The sequence below is a fragment of the Aulonocara stuartgranti genome (assembly GCF_965226115.1).
Source record: "Aulonocara stuartgranti genome assembly, chromosome: 15".
In the NCBI taxonomy this organism is placed as follows: Eukaryota; Metazoa; Chordata; class Actinopteri; order Cichliformes; family Cichlidae; genus Aulonocara; species Aulonocara stuartgranti.
The window spans coordinates 22346460-22365429 of NC_138951.1; the positions used below are offsets into that span (position 1 = coordinate 22346460).

General features: G+C 38.3%; 1 protein-coding gene across 1 annotated transcript; it reads left to right on the forward strand.

The window, feature by feature from the left end:
• Window positions 1-3129: 3129 nt before the first annotated feature.
• Window positions 3130-9929, forward strand: LOC309689251 (uncharacterized protein). Its single transcript, XM_082505542.1, has 8 exons — window positions 3130-3713; window positions 3790-4110; window positions 4234-4506; window positions 6634-6720; window positions 6822-6850; window positions 7035-7091; window positions 7187-7255; window positions 7961-9929. The coding sequence occupies exons 1-8, from the start codon at window positions 3551-3553 to the stop codon at window positions 8051-8053; spliced, it is 1092 nt and encodes a 363-aa protein (XP_082361668.1). The 5' UTR covers window positions 3130-3550; the 3' UTR covers window positions 8054-9929.
• The last annotated feature ends 9041 nt before the right edge of the window (window positions 9930-18970 follow it).

The window sequence follows — 18970 nt, forward strand, 5'->3', positions numbered from 1 at the left end:
ATAAAAAACCTCAGAAAATCTGTTTGTGAAGACTGATTTATTTCAAATTAACAGAACAAACTTGTGTCAGTGATTTCTGGGTTTGACTGGGGTCGACAAAGCAGCGACCAATCATTCTGGAAGGCAGCCTTTCCAGCCGCACAAGATGGGATTTCGAGATTACGTGCACCAGACTGAAGTAACTGGACATTTATAACCTTGGGAAAAACGTACAACACAACACGATATAGTAACTTAAATTAATAAGTGTTAATAGTAATAATAGTAATAAAATTATGAATAAGTGTATGTGTATTGCACACTGTTATTATTGCACATTAATTATTGTTGCACTTTGTTATAATTATAAATATTGTTATTGTATTCATGTGCACACATTGACCTATGCCGCCCTGAACGAGCAGCAAGGATGAAGCCAAAGTGAACCACAAGACCCCCATGAGTGTGAAATAACCATATAGGAAAATGCCTCCTCCCCCACCCCCCGACACACACACACTTATTGTTGAAGGCGTTATTTGAAGTTGATGTACAGCTAGTGCTTTAACATTTCCACATCCCTTTACCACTACTTCTTTTTCAAGTACACATCAAGCTCTGACAGTTCATTTTTGTTCCTCAACACTAACCTGAGTGTTTCAAAATGGTGGGAAACCAGTTCAGTCACACACTCAGCGTGCTATAGTGATGGGTCGTTCGCGAACGAAATGGCTCTTAGAGTCTGATCTTTGACGTGAACGACGCGAGCCGGCTCCTTATCGCGAGCCATCACGTCTTTTTTTTTTCATATTTTAATTTATATTTCATTGTGTTGTGGTTTGCAGTGTTTTGTGTTGTTTCACTTTAAATTTGTAAAACGAAAAAGCTGAAAATTTAAATAGTTAAAAGTTGAAATGTGAATAGTTGATTTTTGTATTATATGTTTTATTTATTACATTTTATGTGGAGTGAATAAATAAAAGTATAATTACGGTGGCCCCTAGAGACAAAGCACATACAAACTTCAAATCACGTACAAACTCTGAAGCACGGACAAACCCTCAAGCACGTACAAACTTCAAAACACGTAAAAACACGTACAAACTCCGAAGCACGTAAAAACTCAGAAGCATATAAAAACTCAAAACACGTACAAAAGACAACAGAAGTGCTCCAGGATGCTGGGCGCAGTGTTGAGCTTTTGTTACCTAGTGGCTACACAAGCCAGGAAGTACCAACGACCGGATTTGGTGTGTGGTAGTAACGGGTAAATGAACTTTTTTTTTAAAATTATTTGAATATATATGAATGCTTGTGTATAAATACACAAACAACACACATATGCTTTCAATTGTGTCATTTAAGTGATCTAGTAGCTCTGCTTTGGAAGTTCAGTTCATGCTAGAAATGTGTTTTGGAGTTTGTACGTGTTTTGTCTCTAGGGGCCACCGCATATATTTATATATAAACATATATAAATAAAACCACTTTTTTTACATTAGTAATTCCTTTTGTGCATAATTTTATATTATTGTTAATAATAAATTAATTAAAGCAACAAAACAACCTGAAGAGCCGGTTCGGAGCCGAAAGAGCCAGCTCTTTTTAGTGAGCTGAACCGAAAGAGCCAGATCTCTAAAAAGAGCCGGAAATCCCATCACTAGTGTGCTAATCCTTTATGGCTCAGATATGTGGTAAACATTAGAGGGTTAAACCTCCAGAGCTGCTGTATTCTCACCAAACACTTCCCACTGACAAAAAGTATGTCAGTGGTGCTGACCACCCTTCAAACCTGGGCGATGAGATTATTATTTGATAATCTCATCGCCCAGCTGAGGAACAGTTTCATCAAGAGTCTCTCAGAGGACATACAGTGTAATACCTATATTGAATTTGCTGATTTTTTTTGCCTCCATGTTTATTAAAAAGACAAAACATAAACATTTTCAAACTGACTGAAACTAAATTGAAAAAGAATCGGGGTTAATACTTCCCATTCTGCGCCAGTGCACGGAGGCTTTTCATTGACCCATCGGTCAAAAGTGTGTCGGCCAACTAGACAAATGCTCTGTATGGCAGTTTACAAGTCCAGCCCTGTCCGATGCTTTGTATTGCACTTATGTATGGCTTGGATACTGCTCAGCCATGGAAACCCAGAATATGAAGATCTCTACACACTGTTCTTGACCTAATCTGAAGGCTACATGAAATTTGTAAGTAAGTAGCCATTGACTCTACCTCTGTGCCTCAGTGCGCTGATCCAATGTGTGGCTGAGTTGCTGTCATTCTCAATTACGTCACTTGTTACACTTGTGGCCATGGAAGTGATCAGAATACCAATAATACAAGGTCTTGAATGATTAGACCCCATCGTACCTTAATGACCTTATAATACCATATGACCACATTACAGCACTTTGCTCTCAGACTGCGGGCTTACTTGTGATTCCAAGAGTATTAAAAAGGAGAATGTGAGGCAGAGATTTAGCTTTCAGGGCCCTCTTCTGTGAAACCAGCTCACAGTTTGGATTCAGGACACAGATACCCTCTCTACGTATAAGATTAGACTTAAAACTTTCCATTTTGATAATGCATATAGTTAGGGCTGAATCAAGTGACCCTGAATCCTCTCTTAGTATGCTTGTTCATAGGAGGTCATATGATTGTTGAGATTTCTCTGCTTCTTGTAGACCAAGTTAGCTAAACAACCTGAAATTTCTTCAGAACCCAGATCACCCATCACACTGAACTCATCTTTATTTTTTCTGATTTTTTGAAATCATCACGAGTACATCAATTATGTGCCTTTGATGCTCCACACACACCTCTACTTATAGGACATTGGTGGCTCAAAGAACAAAATCCCATTAAACTGGTAGCTTAATAAGTGTTTGGGCTGGAGTCTCTTCTGTAATGAACACTAACCTGAGGGGAGCTATGGAAACTCAGTCATGGCAACTAGAATCCTCTTGCAGAGGAAAAAAAAGAAAGTATTTTCCAAACCAAAGCAAAGGATGGCTTCCGAGCCTGTGTTGGATCTTGTGCATAAATGTGTGCATTCACTCCACTCTGCCTGCCTAGTGTTTTATTAAAATAAACAAACTTCTACTCTGTTTTTGGACATTGTGTGCTAACACTCTTATAACTTTCATTAGCATCATATTATCAGTTTTACTTTTGTTGATTGTAGACTTTCCCTCCTGTTGAACAGCTTCTTTTAAGCTGTGCTGTATATTAGTCTGAAATCAGAAATCCACTCAGATTCATCTGTAAAAGAGCTCTGCTGCTGTTGTGCCCACATTCTCACCAAAACACTTCCCCTTCAGTTCTCAGGAAAAAAAAGAGCAGTAAGTATTTACACAACTGCATGTATCATCTTCTCCTTTTTTAAGGCATCAAACACGTCACAAATGACTCATTTTAAATTTGCAGGGTTTTTGACAGTCTGGTGTGACCTTTGACCTCTAATTTTCTTTGGTTCATGTAGTTATTAGAAACAACAGAATGCTGTGAATTAGAATTCTCAGGGAAAGGACTCTGAACGTTTTAACAGTTACAGTGAGGTGGTGAGATGATAACCACAGGAAGTCAGCACAGCCTCTACATGAAGCTCTGTTTCAGAGACTGTGACTGTCATTTTTGTGAAAAGCAGGAAGGAGAAAGACAGACAATGACGACTCAGTTCAAATGGATTAAATTCTTTTCATCAGTTTTACTAATGCTTCAAGTAACAGGTAAGAATACAAATACATTTATAAATGAAATTAGAAAAGTCAAGTTTACACAGTTGATTTGATTTTATCTTCACAGCAGCAGCAGTTGAGTTTATTATCAGGGATGAAGGTGAGGTCACTTTGTCATGTGAAAATGTGACAGATGATCAAGATAAATGTGACAGAACTACCTGGCTCTTCAGTAAATCAAACACAGCGACAATAACACTGTTTGAACACGGGGAGATTCACCAAGAGGCCAAAAATAAATCAGACAGACTGAGTGTTACAGCAAAATGTTCTCTGGTTATAAAGAAGCTCACAGCTGAGGATGTTGGTCAGTACACCTGCAGAAGGTTCAACAAATCAGGACAAAAAGAAGGTTCAGACTCTGTAGCTGAGCTGTCTGTTGTTAACCGTGAGTATTTCATCATAATGTTTTCAAATTGTTAGAACATCAAACTGAAACATTACAATAACTATAATTACAGTGATGATTACTGTAAATGTTATTCTTGTTCTCTTTTCTTTTCTTTAACAGTAACTGAACATAAGGATGATGACACAGTGACATTAAACTGCTCTGTGTCCACATATAAAGAATGTAAATACACTGTGAAGTGGCTCTATGGTAACAAAGACCTGAGGATGTCACAGTCTGCCTGCTCAGCCAGTGTGATCTTTACAAGATTTGATCACATTTACACATCCAAGAGTTCTGAGATGTTGAAGTGCCAAGTGACACATGGTGGAGACGTGCAGGAATTTATCTTCAGGATTCTATCATTTGATCAAGAAACACATGAGAATGCAAGTCAGTTCATACAATAACTTTATCTGTTATAAAAAGTAAACTATTTTGTGTGTTTTAAGGTTTCATTTACTTTTTTTTACTTTGAGAGTGTCTTCAGAAGATAAAATAGCAGGGAGTTGAGGTGCATGGTTGTGACAACAAATTCTTTGTTGAGCAGGCAGGGATATTGAATCCCTGAAATCAGGCTGTGTTACTTATGCGCTACTACTTCTTTGTACTCCTCGCTAGACCCCACCAGCCCTTCCTCACGTGGCACCACCACACAAAATATGACTCTCTTTATCACTTCTGAGGGGTTGAAGGCTGCTGGTCTATTATTTGCTCACATTGTTCTGTCATAATGGATTGCAAATGTGGAAAGTGTGGTCTGAGTAAAAAAACTAAACCCAATCCAAATAACAATAGAGATTAGCAAAATAAATCAGGAAGTAACTAAGTACTGAGACAGTGACTAACATATGAACTTGACAGAGAAGGGAAGGAAAAAGAACAACAGACTAAACCAAATAACCTTAACTAGACTTGAGACTCAAGCTACTTGAACAAATGTTAACCAAGAATAAATAAACTAAGAACCACACGGAGCATTAAATACTAAGATGAATTGAAAAGTAAGTAAAACTCTATTCATATAACACCTGTTAATAAAAGGATCACAAAGTCTTCACAATAAAAAACAAAAAACAAAAACAAAGCAAAAATAAGGTTGCCTAAGTGCACGTCCAAAAGATTAATATTTTCAGTTGTTTTTGTTGGAAAAGTCCACAAACTATCATTACATTTCATTACATGGTAAAAAATAATGCACTCATTTGCTGTCTGTGAAAAAATAAAATAAAAATAAATAAATGCCATTAGCATTTCTTAAAACTAAATTGTTTGTTTTGAAGACAAGAAATCCTGTAGATGTGTAGTAATGGGACAAAAGAAAAGAGGGAAGGTAGTTTGATGCTTTTCCACAACAACAACCAAATGTTGAACTTTGACACAAGAGGCTGAACTTCATATTCTACTTCCTACTAAAAGTCAGTGAAAACAGTTGTTCAGTGAAGTTACAATCATGACCACGACCATAGCTATATGTCAGGAACGAGCTGTGTGGCAGCAGTTGTACCCAAAATACAGGACTCAGAAGATAAAGAATAAACTTAAAAGTTTATTTATTACTCTTACAAAATCAAAAAAAGCAGGTCAGGAGCAAATAGTCTAACAACTAGAAACCTTCTAAAAAAATATACTCGAGAACATTTGTGCTGGGTGGTCCTGGGACAGGGACATAAGAACATTAGGAAGAACACGACAAACAGCAAAGGGAAACTGATACAACATATACATACAGCATAATGAAGGAACAATGCAAGAGGTGGAAGAGCAGCTGAAACCAATCACAGAAGAAGAGACAAGGGAAGCAGAACTAAATACAAAGCACTAGCAGTCAGAGACTATTGAAATAAGACAGCAAATAGCAAACAATGAGACCAGGACTAAGTCATATGAACTTGATACACAGAGAGGATAAACAAACATGGAGACAAGATCGGAGGGACGCAATTGGAATGCAAGTGGGAAAAACAACCTACCATCAACAGTCAGGGGACTAAAGTCACAGATAACAGGAACGTAAACATTAGACTATAAACAGCTCAAACATAAATCCCATCTCAAAACCAAACACACAGAATGAGCATAAAGAACTGTTAAACAGGAGCACAGCACTAAAGGCAAGAAATAAACCAAACAAACTTATATATGAGTTAAATGAAAGAAAACCAGTGAAAAGTAAGAAATTACAGAAAGCAACACAGAATACAGAACCATAATGCAAAGATGATCAAAGATATAAAACTAAAGAACATGAACATCCCAGAAACAACAATAAACCCTGTATTCAAGACTGAGCGACATGACAGCATGTTATTTTATTCAGGAAGGATGAACTTTTAATGAACTAAAGCAGGTTGTTTCCAGACCTTAACACAACCACAACAGTGTATAAATAAAAATAAGTATATTTGATTTATTATTTATTTGTTGATAGCTGAGTGTTCTCTTCTCTTTTACCTGCAGGACACTAAACAGACAGGAATCTGCAGCTGAAATTATCTTAATGCTTTTCTTTTTCTCCAGGATGGTGGATGTTTATTGTTGTACTGCTGGGGTTATTAGCACTGATAATAAGTGCTGTTATAGCCATCAGATGGAAGAGAGCTAAAGGTGAGAGATTTCACCAGCCTGAACTTGTATGAACAAATGGAATGAAAAACCAGAATGAAATTTAATTCTAAAAACTTGAATTGATTTCTCTCTTTTTTTAGGAAAAAAAAAGGAGACTAATGAAAATCCTGTGAGTTATATCATAATTTCTTAAACTTTGTTAGTGTACTCATACCACGGCCGTTCACTACAGTTACTGTGTTATATTTTTTATCATGAGGCCAGAAGATAAGTGTTTTTGTCAGCTTACCCAACTGACCTGGTGTGCTTACAGTCTGCTGTGTTTATGAGGCTTCTTTGTTTGTTTGATTCAGGAACTGAATTTAAACCCTGCAGTGACTCCGTCTGCTCCAGGAACCATTCAGGAATCTGTGAGATTAAATAGTTACTCGGCACTTGTATTTGCTCTCTTATATGTTGAATCTGAGCATTACTGAGCAGTCTCTATGTTGTCTTCACTGTGCAGGCTGCACCTGAATACCTTGTTCCCTATGCCTCCATCAGCTACACCAACAAAACCACCAGTAAAACGCAGGTAAGCTGTCCTGTTGGTTGTACAATTGATGTCAGTTAATAACAATAAATGAATAAGCTGGTTCTCAGGAGGATATTTCCTCTATTTTTTTAGGATTTTATTTCAGGATTTGTTGTTGTAACAACCCCTTTTTGTTCAGAAGGAGGTGCTGTATAAAAAATATACACTAAAACACAAGACATGGAGGTAATGAGTTGACATCATAACCTCCTGAGAACCATCCTAATTGATTAATGCCAACTCTAGATGTTACCAAATGAGGAACATGAGACCTGTGACAGCCTGATTGCATAAGAATAACAGCAGAAATGTGAGAAAGAAGGCTGAAACTCACATTGAGGAAGTGATATTACAGTATAATTACAGCAAAACATTAAATTATTGTGTCAATAACTCGTGAAGAAAAGAGATTGAGAGATATGATGTTTACATTCAGACAGATTCGAATGTCTGTGCTTTTTATGCTTGTGCTTTAGTTTATAGGTAAAAATAAAATGAACATGTTTATAACAGAAGGATTAAAAACGTCAGTTGGTTTTTCCAGTTTTATCGTGCGTTGTAAGTGTATAAATAATCTGTGCTTAGACATTTAACGGTCACATTTTTGTTTGTCTGTGTTGTTCTCAGGAGCACTAAGTGGAGATCTTTTATTCTTCTTTACTTTCTGAGATGTGATTATATTTCCTGTGTTGTGTGTGCTTCCAGGTTCGAGACAAAAATGAAGGTGAGAGAGTTACGTACTCCACTGTGAAAGCTTCCTCCATGGATCCCAGCAACCTCTATGACACCATCAAGTAAACAAAAAGCTTCTCATCTAAAAGAGCTGTTGGGTTGCTCAGTTGAAAAAGAGAAAGCTGACACGACAATTAAACAAACATATTGTTACATACATTTATTACAGTGTGTTGTGATACTATCTGCAGGTGAAATGAAATAGTTGCTCGGGAGTTGATGCCATGTCAGATTTGGCAGTGATGGAGGGAAAGTTTATCTTGTCTATATATGTTCTCAACTTTCATTTCGGTTTTTACATATTTGTCACATTTACATGTTTCAGATCATCAATAATAATATAATATAATATAATATAATATAATATAATATAATATAATATAATAATTGGACAAAGACAACCCTAGTAAATACAAAATACAGTTTTTAAATGATGTTTTCATTTTTAAGGGGAAAGTTTATTCAAATCTACTTTGGCAGTCGAGAGTTTGTGATAACTGAAAAAATTTTATTTACATCACTGTGAATGTTTTTTTTTTATTATTGTTTGCATAACGTGCTGTGTAACCCAAGTAAGGTTGAGCTGCAAGGCATGAACTGATGGCCAGACATTCAGGAGTTTCTGGTAGAGAGCAGAATTTATGGTTTCATCAATTACAGCAAGTCGTCCTAAAGGAGCAAAGTATCCCCACATCACTGCCACCACCGTGTATGATTGTTGGTGTGATGATCTTTCTATTAAATAATGTGTTAGTTTTATACCAGGTGTAACAGGTCTCAGATCTTCCTAAAAGTTCAACTGTTGTCTCATCAGTCCACAGAATAGTTTCCCAAAAGTCTGTGAGACTTCATGTTCTTTCTGGTCAGCAGTGGTTTTCTCATTGGAAATCTCCCATGTTTGCCCAGTGTGTTTCTTATTGTTGAATCATGAGCTCTGACTTTAAGTGAGACAAGTGAGGCCTGTGGATCTTTAGATGCTGTTCTTGGTTCCTTTGTGACAATGAGATGAGTTGGTGATGTGCTCTTGGAGTAGCTCTTTGGTCAGCTGGCCACTTGTGGGAAAGTTCACCACTGTTCCAAGTTTTCTCCATTTGTGGATATTGTCTCTTACCATGGCTCGCTGTACTCCCAAAGCCTTAGAAATGGCTTTGCAGTCCTTTAAAGACTAATAGTGACTTTGTTTCTCAGATGTTTCTTTAGATCGTGGCATGATGCGTTGCCTTTTGGGATCTTTTAATCTACTTCACTTTGTCAGACAGATGATAACTGGGAGTAACCAGCAGTTACAGTTAATTTTTAATTTAACAAGAAATTTTTAATTTAACATAGTAGGCTTGGGTGACTTTATTTCCCTTAATAAATAAAGACTTAATTTAAAGACTTAAAATTTTTCGTATTTACTCTGATTATCTAATATTAAATTTGGTTTGATCTGAAACCGATCCTATAGCTTTTTTATATGTTTGTTAAGTAACTGTCATGCACTGTATAATCTCAGGACTTTTCTTCTTCCTCTTTTTGAAGCACATTGAGCGTTTTGAGTAAAATGTAATAAACTTGAAATGACCAATATATGGAAGTAGGTATATTCATAATATTGTTTGAAGGGGAAAGCCCATTTTAGTGTTTTATCATTGAAACATTTGTGTAATGCAGTATAATAGTTAGCCATCAAGTTAGCATTAAACTCTAAATAGATACCCTTAACATAGACTATGCAGTACACACAGTGTATTTCACAGTGTCAGTCTAGACAATTAAAGAAATATAAGTGGTAAGAATGTTTTAATGTCTTTGTGTGATGTCACTGTAACTCTTTTTTTTAGTATCTCTGTGTTGAGCTGCTTAATTTGCATAACATCATTTATCTATTTTAATTTTGTATTCTGTAATATTTTACTTTGAATCTGAGTAATTGTGAATTAAAGAAATTGTTTTTAAACTGAGTTTGTGGCTCATTTTACCTGTATATTGGAAAAGTAACTAATCAAAGTCAAAGTCAGCTTTATTGTCAAAAACCATATGTACAGATCATACACGGGAATTTGAAATTCCTCAGCCCTCAGTGTTACAATAAAACGGCCTAAAGATAATCCATGTGTTTGAAGTTTAATTCTTACAATAACTTCATCCTGTTATTAAAAACAAAAAAAAAAATGTGTGATGTAATTTTAAGATGATGTCACTTCCATTCCTTTACTTGGAGAGTGTCCCCAAAAGATAAAACAGCGCTGGTCAGTGTTGAACAGTACCCTGCGCCTATCAGTGGTCGGTGATGGATTACTTTGGCTATGATCAGATCACTAACGCCGAACAAATAAAAGAAAACAGGCTAAAATAATAAGTATACTAAAGTTTTCTTTCCAAGAATAAGTAAAATTTAAAAAACTAAATTGTTTGCATTCAGTAGACAACATCATGTAGAGATGTAGTGATGTGTAAGAAGGAAAGAGGGAGGTAAGTCTGATGTTCCTACAGAGCAACAATCAGATGCTGGACTTTGGCGCAAGAGGCCGCTGTTCATATTCTGCTTTCTTCATGAAAATCAGTGAAAAGAGTCTTTCAGTAAAGTTACAGTGATGAATACAGTCATATTTTATTTTACTAGGAATAATGAACTTACCCTACGCCATAGTAAATTATATTTGATTTATTATTTATTTCCTGATAGAGCTGCAGGATTTTCAACGGATTATTTAAACAAAATAATCCTAAGAGGAAGGAGGTGAAGCACAAAATTAACAGATGTCAAGACTATCAGGAGAAAACACACCTCAGAGCACAATATTGTGAAGTGAACCGAGAAGTGAAGGAGAGTGCCAGACGGGACAAAAGACAATTTGTGCACAGTATGACAGAAGAGGCAGAAACAGCAGCCAAGCAGAACAACATGAAGGGAGTGTATGAGATCACCTGGACCTTGTCAGGAAAGAGTTTCAACCCAAGTAAGCCAGTCAAGGACAAGAGTGAGAAAACCATCACAAGGAACAAGAAACAAAGAAGAAGATGGGTGGAACATTTTGAAGAGATCCTGAATCCACCAACACCGCAAACAGTCCCTGACATACCACCAGCAAAAGAGCCCCTCTGTATCAACACCTGTCCACCAACCAAGGCAGAGATCACCAAAGCCATCAAGTCCTTGAAAAATGGAAAGGCATCCCCAACAAGGTGTTGACCAGAATCATCTTGGAGAGACTGAAGGAGGCATTGGACAAGAGACTCAGATCAGAGCAGACAGGATTTAGACAAGACAGATCATGTACAGACCACATAGCCACTCTGCGCATCATCATCAAGCAGTCTATTGAATGGCAGTCTCCCTTGTACACAATCATCATCGACTTTGAAAAAGCCTTCAACAGGGAGACCATTTGAAAACTGATGCAGCACTATGGAATCCCACAAAAGCTCAAAAAGATCATCAAACAACTATACAAAGACTCATCCTGCCAGATCACCCCCAACGGAAAACTGACCAACCACTTTGCAGTGAAAACCAGAGTGAGGCAAGGCTGCATGCTGTCACTGACACTCTTCCTGATTGTCATGAGAAGAACCACAGAAGGCAGCATTACTGATATCCAGTAGACCTTCACCAAACAGCTGGAGGACCTGGATTTTGCAGAAGACGTCAGCCTTCTGTGCCATAAGCAGCAACATGCACAGTCCAAGCTTACCCGGCTCGTTGAGGAGGTAGAAAAGACTGGCCTGAAGATCAAATTTAGAAAAACAGAGGTGATGCAGCTGAACAACCGACAAAAACATCCACTGCAGCTACAGGGAGAAGACTTAGTGGAAACCGACCGCTTCGCCTACCTAGGAAGTGTAGACAACAGCGATGGCAGCGCAGATGAAGACGTTAGGAGCCGGATCAACAAAGCAAGGCTTGCATTCAATGTCCTGGGACCCATCTGGAACTCCAAAGCCTTATCTCAGCGCAGCAAGATCCGCATCTTTAACACCAATATGAAAGGAGTCCTCCTGTATGGGTCCAAGACGTGACGGATGACCAACCCCATTACGAGCAAGATACAGATCTTCATAAACAAGTGCTTGTGGCACATCCTCAACATCCGTAGTGTTGGGGTTACACAAGACGAGTTAAGAAATCTGAATAACTTTGACTTTACTGACCACTGGTACTTGTTCTCTTATATGTTGATTCTACATTTTACACATTACTGAGCAATCTTTATGTTGTCTTCACTGTGCAGGCTGATCCTGATTATGCTGTTCCCTACACCTCCATCAGCTACACCATGAACACCGCCTCTAATCAACAAACCAAAAAGTAAGAAACATCTGTCACAGAATAGCTAAATTACAAGTGCCCTCATTTTTTTTTATATATATATATAATTGATAACTAGTTTAACTCTGTCAGATTGTATAAAAGAATAAAAAAAAGTTTAGTTTTAGGATCAAGTTCCCCACTTTTATTTAAAGTAATAATATAATGTTACGTTTTATTTCAACCCACTGTATTTCCATAAATACATTATACATCCATCTACATCGACATCTGCATACCTCACTTGTCTTCACGTAGTTACTTTTGTACTTATTTATTTATCTTTCATTATTTTTATCCTTATGTTTATCTTTATTTATCTTAATGTCTTGTCTTATTTTTATCCTTATTTATCTTGTTCCTTCAACCTAATTTGGCATTTGTTTATGGACAGCAAAGGAAGAATTTCATTGCACAGAGAAATGCTATTTCTTCTGTACACATGACAATAAACACTTTGAATCTTTGAATCTTGACTTTTGCTTTTGCCAGGTTTGTTGTTGTAACGAGTTCTATTGTCCAGCAGAGGGTGCTGTAGGCTCAAAATAAAGCAGGGGAGGTACCGATCTAATGTGATGCAACTGCTCTAAACACAAGCACACGTGACAAAGGCCACATGTGATATCAGCTGTTTCTGTTTGATAACCAGTCATTTAAACACTGAAAACAAACTGTCACTGTGTGTGCGTGCGTGCGTGCGTGCGTGCGTGCGTGTGTGTGTAAAGTATGAAAATAAAGTACCCTCATGATATATATTTTTGAATTTTGTATGATAATTGTGTGTAGTAATAAACCTTATTCTGTTACACTTATGTGAAAATAAATATAAATACATTCATTCAAGTTTGTATGTAATTACAGCAAAGTGTAGACAGGTTAAAAACATGTTTGGGAGTTGAATTAAATACACTTACAGTGGGGCAAAAAAGTATTTAGTCAGCCACCGATTGTGCAAGTTCCCCCACCTAAAATGATGACAGAGGTCAGTAATTTGCACCAGAGGTACACTTCAACTGTGAGAGACAGAATGTGAAAACAAAAATCCATGAATCCACATGGTAGGATTTGTAAAGAATTTATTCGTAAATCAGGGTGGAAAATAAGTATTTGGTCAATAACAGAAATACAACTCAATACTTTGTAACATAACCTTTGTTGGCAATAACAGAGGTCAAACGTTTACTATAGGTCTTTACCAGGTTTGCACACACAGTAGCTGGTATTTTGGCCCATTCCTCCATGCAGATCTTCTCGAGAGCAGTGATGTTTTGGGGCTGTCGCCGAGCAACACGGACTTTCAACTCCCGCCACAGATTTTCTATGGGGTTGAGGTCTGGAGACTGGCTAGGCCACTCCAGGACTTTCAAATGCTTCTTACGGAGCCACTCCTTTGTTGCCCGGGCGGTGTGTTTTGGATCATTGTCATGTTGGAAGACCCAGCCTCGTTTCATCTTCAAAGTTCTCACTGATGGAAGGAGGTTTTGGCTCAAAATCTCACGATACATGGCCCCATTCATTCTGTCCTTAACACGGATCAGTCGTCCTGTCCCCTTGGCAGAAAAACAGCCCCATAGCATGATGTTTCCACCCCCATGCTTCACAGTAGGTATGGTGTTCTTGGGATGCAACTCAGTATTCTTCATCCTCCAAACACGACGAGTTGAGTTTATACCAAAAAGTTCTACTTTGGTTTCATCTGACCACATGACATTCTCCCAATCCTCTGCTGTATCATCCATGTGCTCTCTGGCAAACTTCAGACGGGCCTGGACATGCACTGGCTTCAGCAGCGGAACACGTCTGGCACTGCGGGATTTGATTCCCTGCCGTTGTAGTGTGTTACTGATGGTGACCTTTGTTACTTTGGTCCCAGCTCTCTGCAGGTCATTCACCAGGTCCCCCCGTGTGGTTCTGGGATCTTTGCTCACCGTTCTCATGATCATTTTGACCCCACGGGATGAGATCTTGCGTGGAGCCCCAGATCGAGGGAGATTATCAGTGGTCTTGTATGTCTTCCATTTTCTGATGATTGCTCCCACAGTTGATTTTTTCACACCAAGCTGCTTGCCTATTGTAGATTCACTCTTCCCAGTCTGGTGCAGGTCTACAATACTTTTCCTGGTGTCCTTCGAAAGCTCTTTGGTCTTGGCCATGGCGGAGTTTGGAGTCTGACTGTTTGAGGCTGTGGACAGGTGTCTTTTATACAGATGATGAGTTCAAACAGGTGCCATTCATACAGGTAACGAGTGGGGGACAGAAAAGCTTCTTACAGAAGACGTTACAGGTCTGTGAGAGCCAGAGATTTTCCTTGTTTGAGGTGCCCAAATACTTATTTTCCACCCTGATTTACGAATTAATTCTTTACAAATCCTACCATGTGAATTCATGGATTTTTTTTTCACATTCTGTCTCTCACAGTTGAAGTGTACCTCTGGTGCAAATTACTGACCTCTGTCATCATTTTAAGTGGGGGAACTTGCACAATCGGTGGCTGACTAAATACTTTTTTGCCCCACTGTAGCACAGAAACTCAAAGTGTGTTTTCTATGTTTTCACTAATTTTCATTCCAGATACAGCAGGTCAGTGTAAACTTAATACTAACTGTAGCTCTTTATTAATAGGGAACATGAAAGCGGTTACATAAGAATAACGGCAGAAATGTAAGAAAAGAATGTTGAAAGTCATGATGAGGAAGTCATGGCTCCACAGTTACAGGAAAAAGATACATTTGTGTTTCAGAAGCTCAAGAAGAAAAGCGAGACTGAGAGACATGGCGGTTCAATCTAGATGGATTAAAATGGCTGTGCCTTTTATACTCATACTGCAGTTTACAGGTAAGAAATATGTACAATAGAGAAGGGTTTTTTTTTAAACTCTTCTTTCTAATTTTGCTTTATGGAATCTTTATGTAGCATAGACAGCGATGCTGTTTATTTCACCAAAGCAAACAAAGATTAAATGAAAAGTAAATACATGTTAAGTGTGTAACTTATCTGCACTCGTGTAATGTAACATTTTCGATTCTCTGTTATATCCTCAGGAGCACTAAGTGGAGATCTTTCACTCTCCTTCACTGTCAGAGATGGCGATAATGTCACTTTGCCTTGTAAAAACGTGATCAACAATCATCACAACTGTGACACTACCACCTGGCTCTTCACTGATTCAAGAGTCACACCAACAGTAGAGCTGGTTAATCTTGGACAAATCAAAGAAAAAGCCAAATCAGACAGACTGAGTGTTACAGCAGAATGCTCACTGGTTATAAAGAAGGTCACAGCTGAGGATGTTGGTCGTTACACCTGCAGACAGTTTAGAGGCAATCCAGGGAAACAGCAAGGTCCAGATGCTGTGGTTTATCTGTCTGTTGTTAGTAGTGAGTATTTGCAACACTATATTTTGAGCTCAAACCATCCTGTTAGAACAACATGCTGACAAGTTACATTTTGAAAAAGGAAACTTATATTTATTTGGTATTTCTCTTGAATTTCATCTTCACCAGTGACTGAACACAAGAAAGCTGATGAGGTGACTTTAAACTGCTCTGTGTGGACATATGAACGGTGCAAACACAAAGTGAAGTGGATCCATATCAGTGAAGCTCTGGATAGAGATTACTCAAATTTAAAAACATCGGAGTCTCCCTGCTCTGCTGCTGTGACTTTTCTGAATGATGCATACACTCATATATCAACTTATGACTTTAACTGTAGCGTAACAACAGAAAAAAAAAAGAGCAGCTTTTTACCTTCAGCACTCAGTCATCAGGTAAGAAACCCGGAGAGATTCTGAAGAACTTTTCAAAATCCTTTTAAACTGATATACACAATAAACACCTGGCTGAATTTTGTTCTTTTTTCAGGTAAAGAAGCAGTAACAGCAAAATCATCAACAACAACATCAGCAACAACAACATCAGCAACAACAACATCAGCAACAACAACATCAGCAACAACATTATACGCACCTAGTATCCCAGGTGAGTTTTGTCATTTGTTTGTTTTCTTTTCTGCTTTTCCTAATAATAACTGAATGTCAATCTATCATTTTTTAAAGCACATGTTGTTTTTTATTTGTTTTAAATTATCTCAGATAATTAAAATATTTAGTGTAACTAAATACTTTATATTTTTGTATTCAGGTGCAGATCAGGTGTGGCTGTACATCCTTGTGGTTGTCATTTTAGTTGCAGTTTTAATTGTGGCTGTGAAACTAATCTGTTTGAAGAGACTCAAAGGTGAGATAAATTAAATTAAATGTCTCTTAGTGAGAAATCTGAATAAGGCTGAATTTTCTTTGTGGAGAAGCATCTAACCTTGTTTGTTTGTTTGTTTGTTTGTTTGTTTGTTTGTTTGTTTGTTTGTTTGTTTGTTTGTTTGTTTATCTTTTCAGGGAACAAAATAGAAGCAAATGGAAATGCTGTGAGTTGAAATTTTTTTTTTTTTTAGACATTTTGTATTCTCTAGATGAGAAACAATGCAGCAAGATAAACAGTGTTAATGGTTTTGTATTAAAACTCACTGGTTCTTGCAGCAAAAGATCAGGAAAAGGAACGAAAGAGGGAACAAAGCATTTTTGCTTTGCTTTTATAGTTATTAATGCTTCAAATGACAACCTGCTAACTGATGAATTTCTCTCTGACTGCAAAAAAGATTATATTAAAGGCCTCAAATATGGTGTGTATTGTGTGACTGTTGTGTTGCATTTTATCTATTTAAACTCTGGATTTAAAAAAAAGTTTGTTGCAGATGTTTCAACGCTCCCATGTTATTTATACAGTGGGGCAAAAAAGTATTTAGTCAGCCACCGATTGTGCAAGTTCCCCCACTTAAAATGATGACAGAGGTCAGTAATTTGCACCAGAGGTACACTTCAACTGTGAGAGACAGAATGTGAAAAACAAAATCCATGAATTCACATGGTAGGATTTGTAAAGAATTTATTCGTAAATCAGGGTGGAAAATAAGTATTTGGTCACCTCAAACAAGGAAAATCTCTGGCTCTCACAGACCTGTAACGTCTCCTGTAAGAAGCTTTTCTGTCCCCCACTCGTTATCTGTATGAATGGCACCTGTTTGAACTCATCATCTGTATAAAAGACACCTGTCCACAGCCTCAAACAGTCAGACTCCAAACTCCGCCATGGCCAAGACCAAAGAGCTTTCGAAGGACACCAGGAAAAGTATTGTAGACCTGCACCAGACTGGGAAGAGTGAATCTACAATAGGCAAGCAGCTTGGTGTGAAAAAATCAACTGTGGGAGCAATCATCAGAAAATGGAAGACATACAAGACCACTGATAATCTCCCTCGATCTGGGGCTCCACGCAAGATCTCATCCCGTGGGGTCAAAATGATCATGAGAACGGTGAGCAAAGATCCCAGAACCACACGGGGGGACCTGGGGAATGACCTGCAGAGAGCTGGGACCAAAGTAACAAAGGTCACCATCAGTAACACACTACAACGGCAGGGAATCAAATCCCGCAGTGCCAGACGTGTTCCGCTGCTGAAGCCAGTGCATGTCCAGGCCCGTCTGAAGTTTGCCAGAGAGCACATGGATGATACAGCAGAGGATTGGGAGAATGTCATGTGGTCAGATGAAACCAAAGTAGAACTTTTTGGTATAAACTCAACTCGTCGTGTTTGGAGGACGAAGAATACTGAGTTGCATCCCAAGAACACCATACCTACTGTGAAGCATGGGGGTGGAAACATCATGCTATGGGGCTGTTTTTCTGCCAAGGGGACAGGACGACTGATCCGTGTTAAGGACAGAATGAATGGGGCCATGTATCGTGAGATTTTGAGCCAAAACCTCCTTCCATCAGTGAGAACTTTGAAGATGAAACGAGGCTGGGTCTTCCAACATGACAATGATCCACAACACACCGCCCGGGCAACAAAGGAGTGGCTCCATAAGAAGCATTTGAAAGTCCTGGAGTGGCCTAGCCAGTCTCCAGACCTCAACCCCATAGAAAATCTGTGGCGGGAGTTGAAAGTCCGTGTTGCTCGGCGACAGCCCCAAAACATCACTGCTCTCGAGAAGATCTGCATGGAGGAATGGGCCAAAATACCAGCTACTGTGTGTGCAAACCTGGTAAAGACCTGTAGTAAACGTTTGACCTCTGTTATTGCCAACAAAGGTTATGTTACAAAGTATTGAGTTGTATTTTTGTTATTGACCAAATACTTATTTTCCACCCTGATTTACGAATAAATTCTTTACAAATCCTACCATGTGGATTCATGGATTTTTTTTCACATTCTGTCTCTCACAGTTGAAGTGTACCTCTGGTGCAAATTACTGACCTCTGTCATCATTTTAAGTGGGGGAACTTGCACAATCGGTGGCTGACTAAATACTTTTTTGCCCCACTGTATATATTTATATTTCACGCAACTTAAAAGCTGCGGAGATGTAACGCATACACTAGACGAGTGATGCTTAAATTCTTCAGAGACCAGAATTAAATCAGTTCTTACATATTTATTTCTTCAGGGCCTGACCTCAAACCCTGCAGTCACTAAGTGTGCACCAGAAACCAGCCAGGAAACAGTAAGATTGCCCACACCACACCCAGAGCAGCTGTTGTTTCAATTTGTTCAAGAATGTGTAATTGCAGTAAGCTAAAAGTAGTAGTAACACTCTTCACTGTGTAGGTGGATCCAGAAGATGGTGTTTCCTA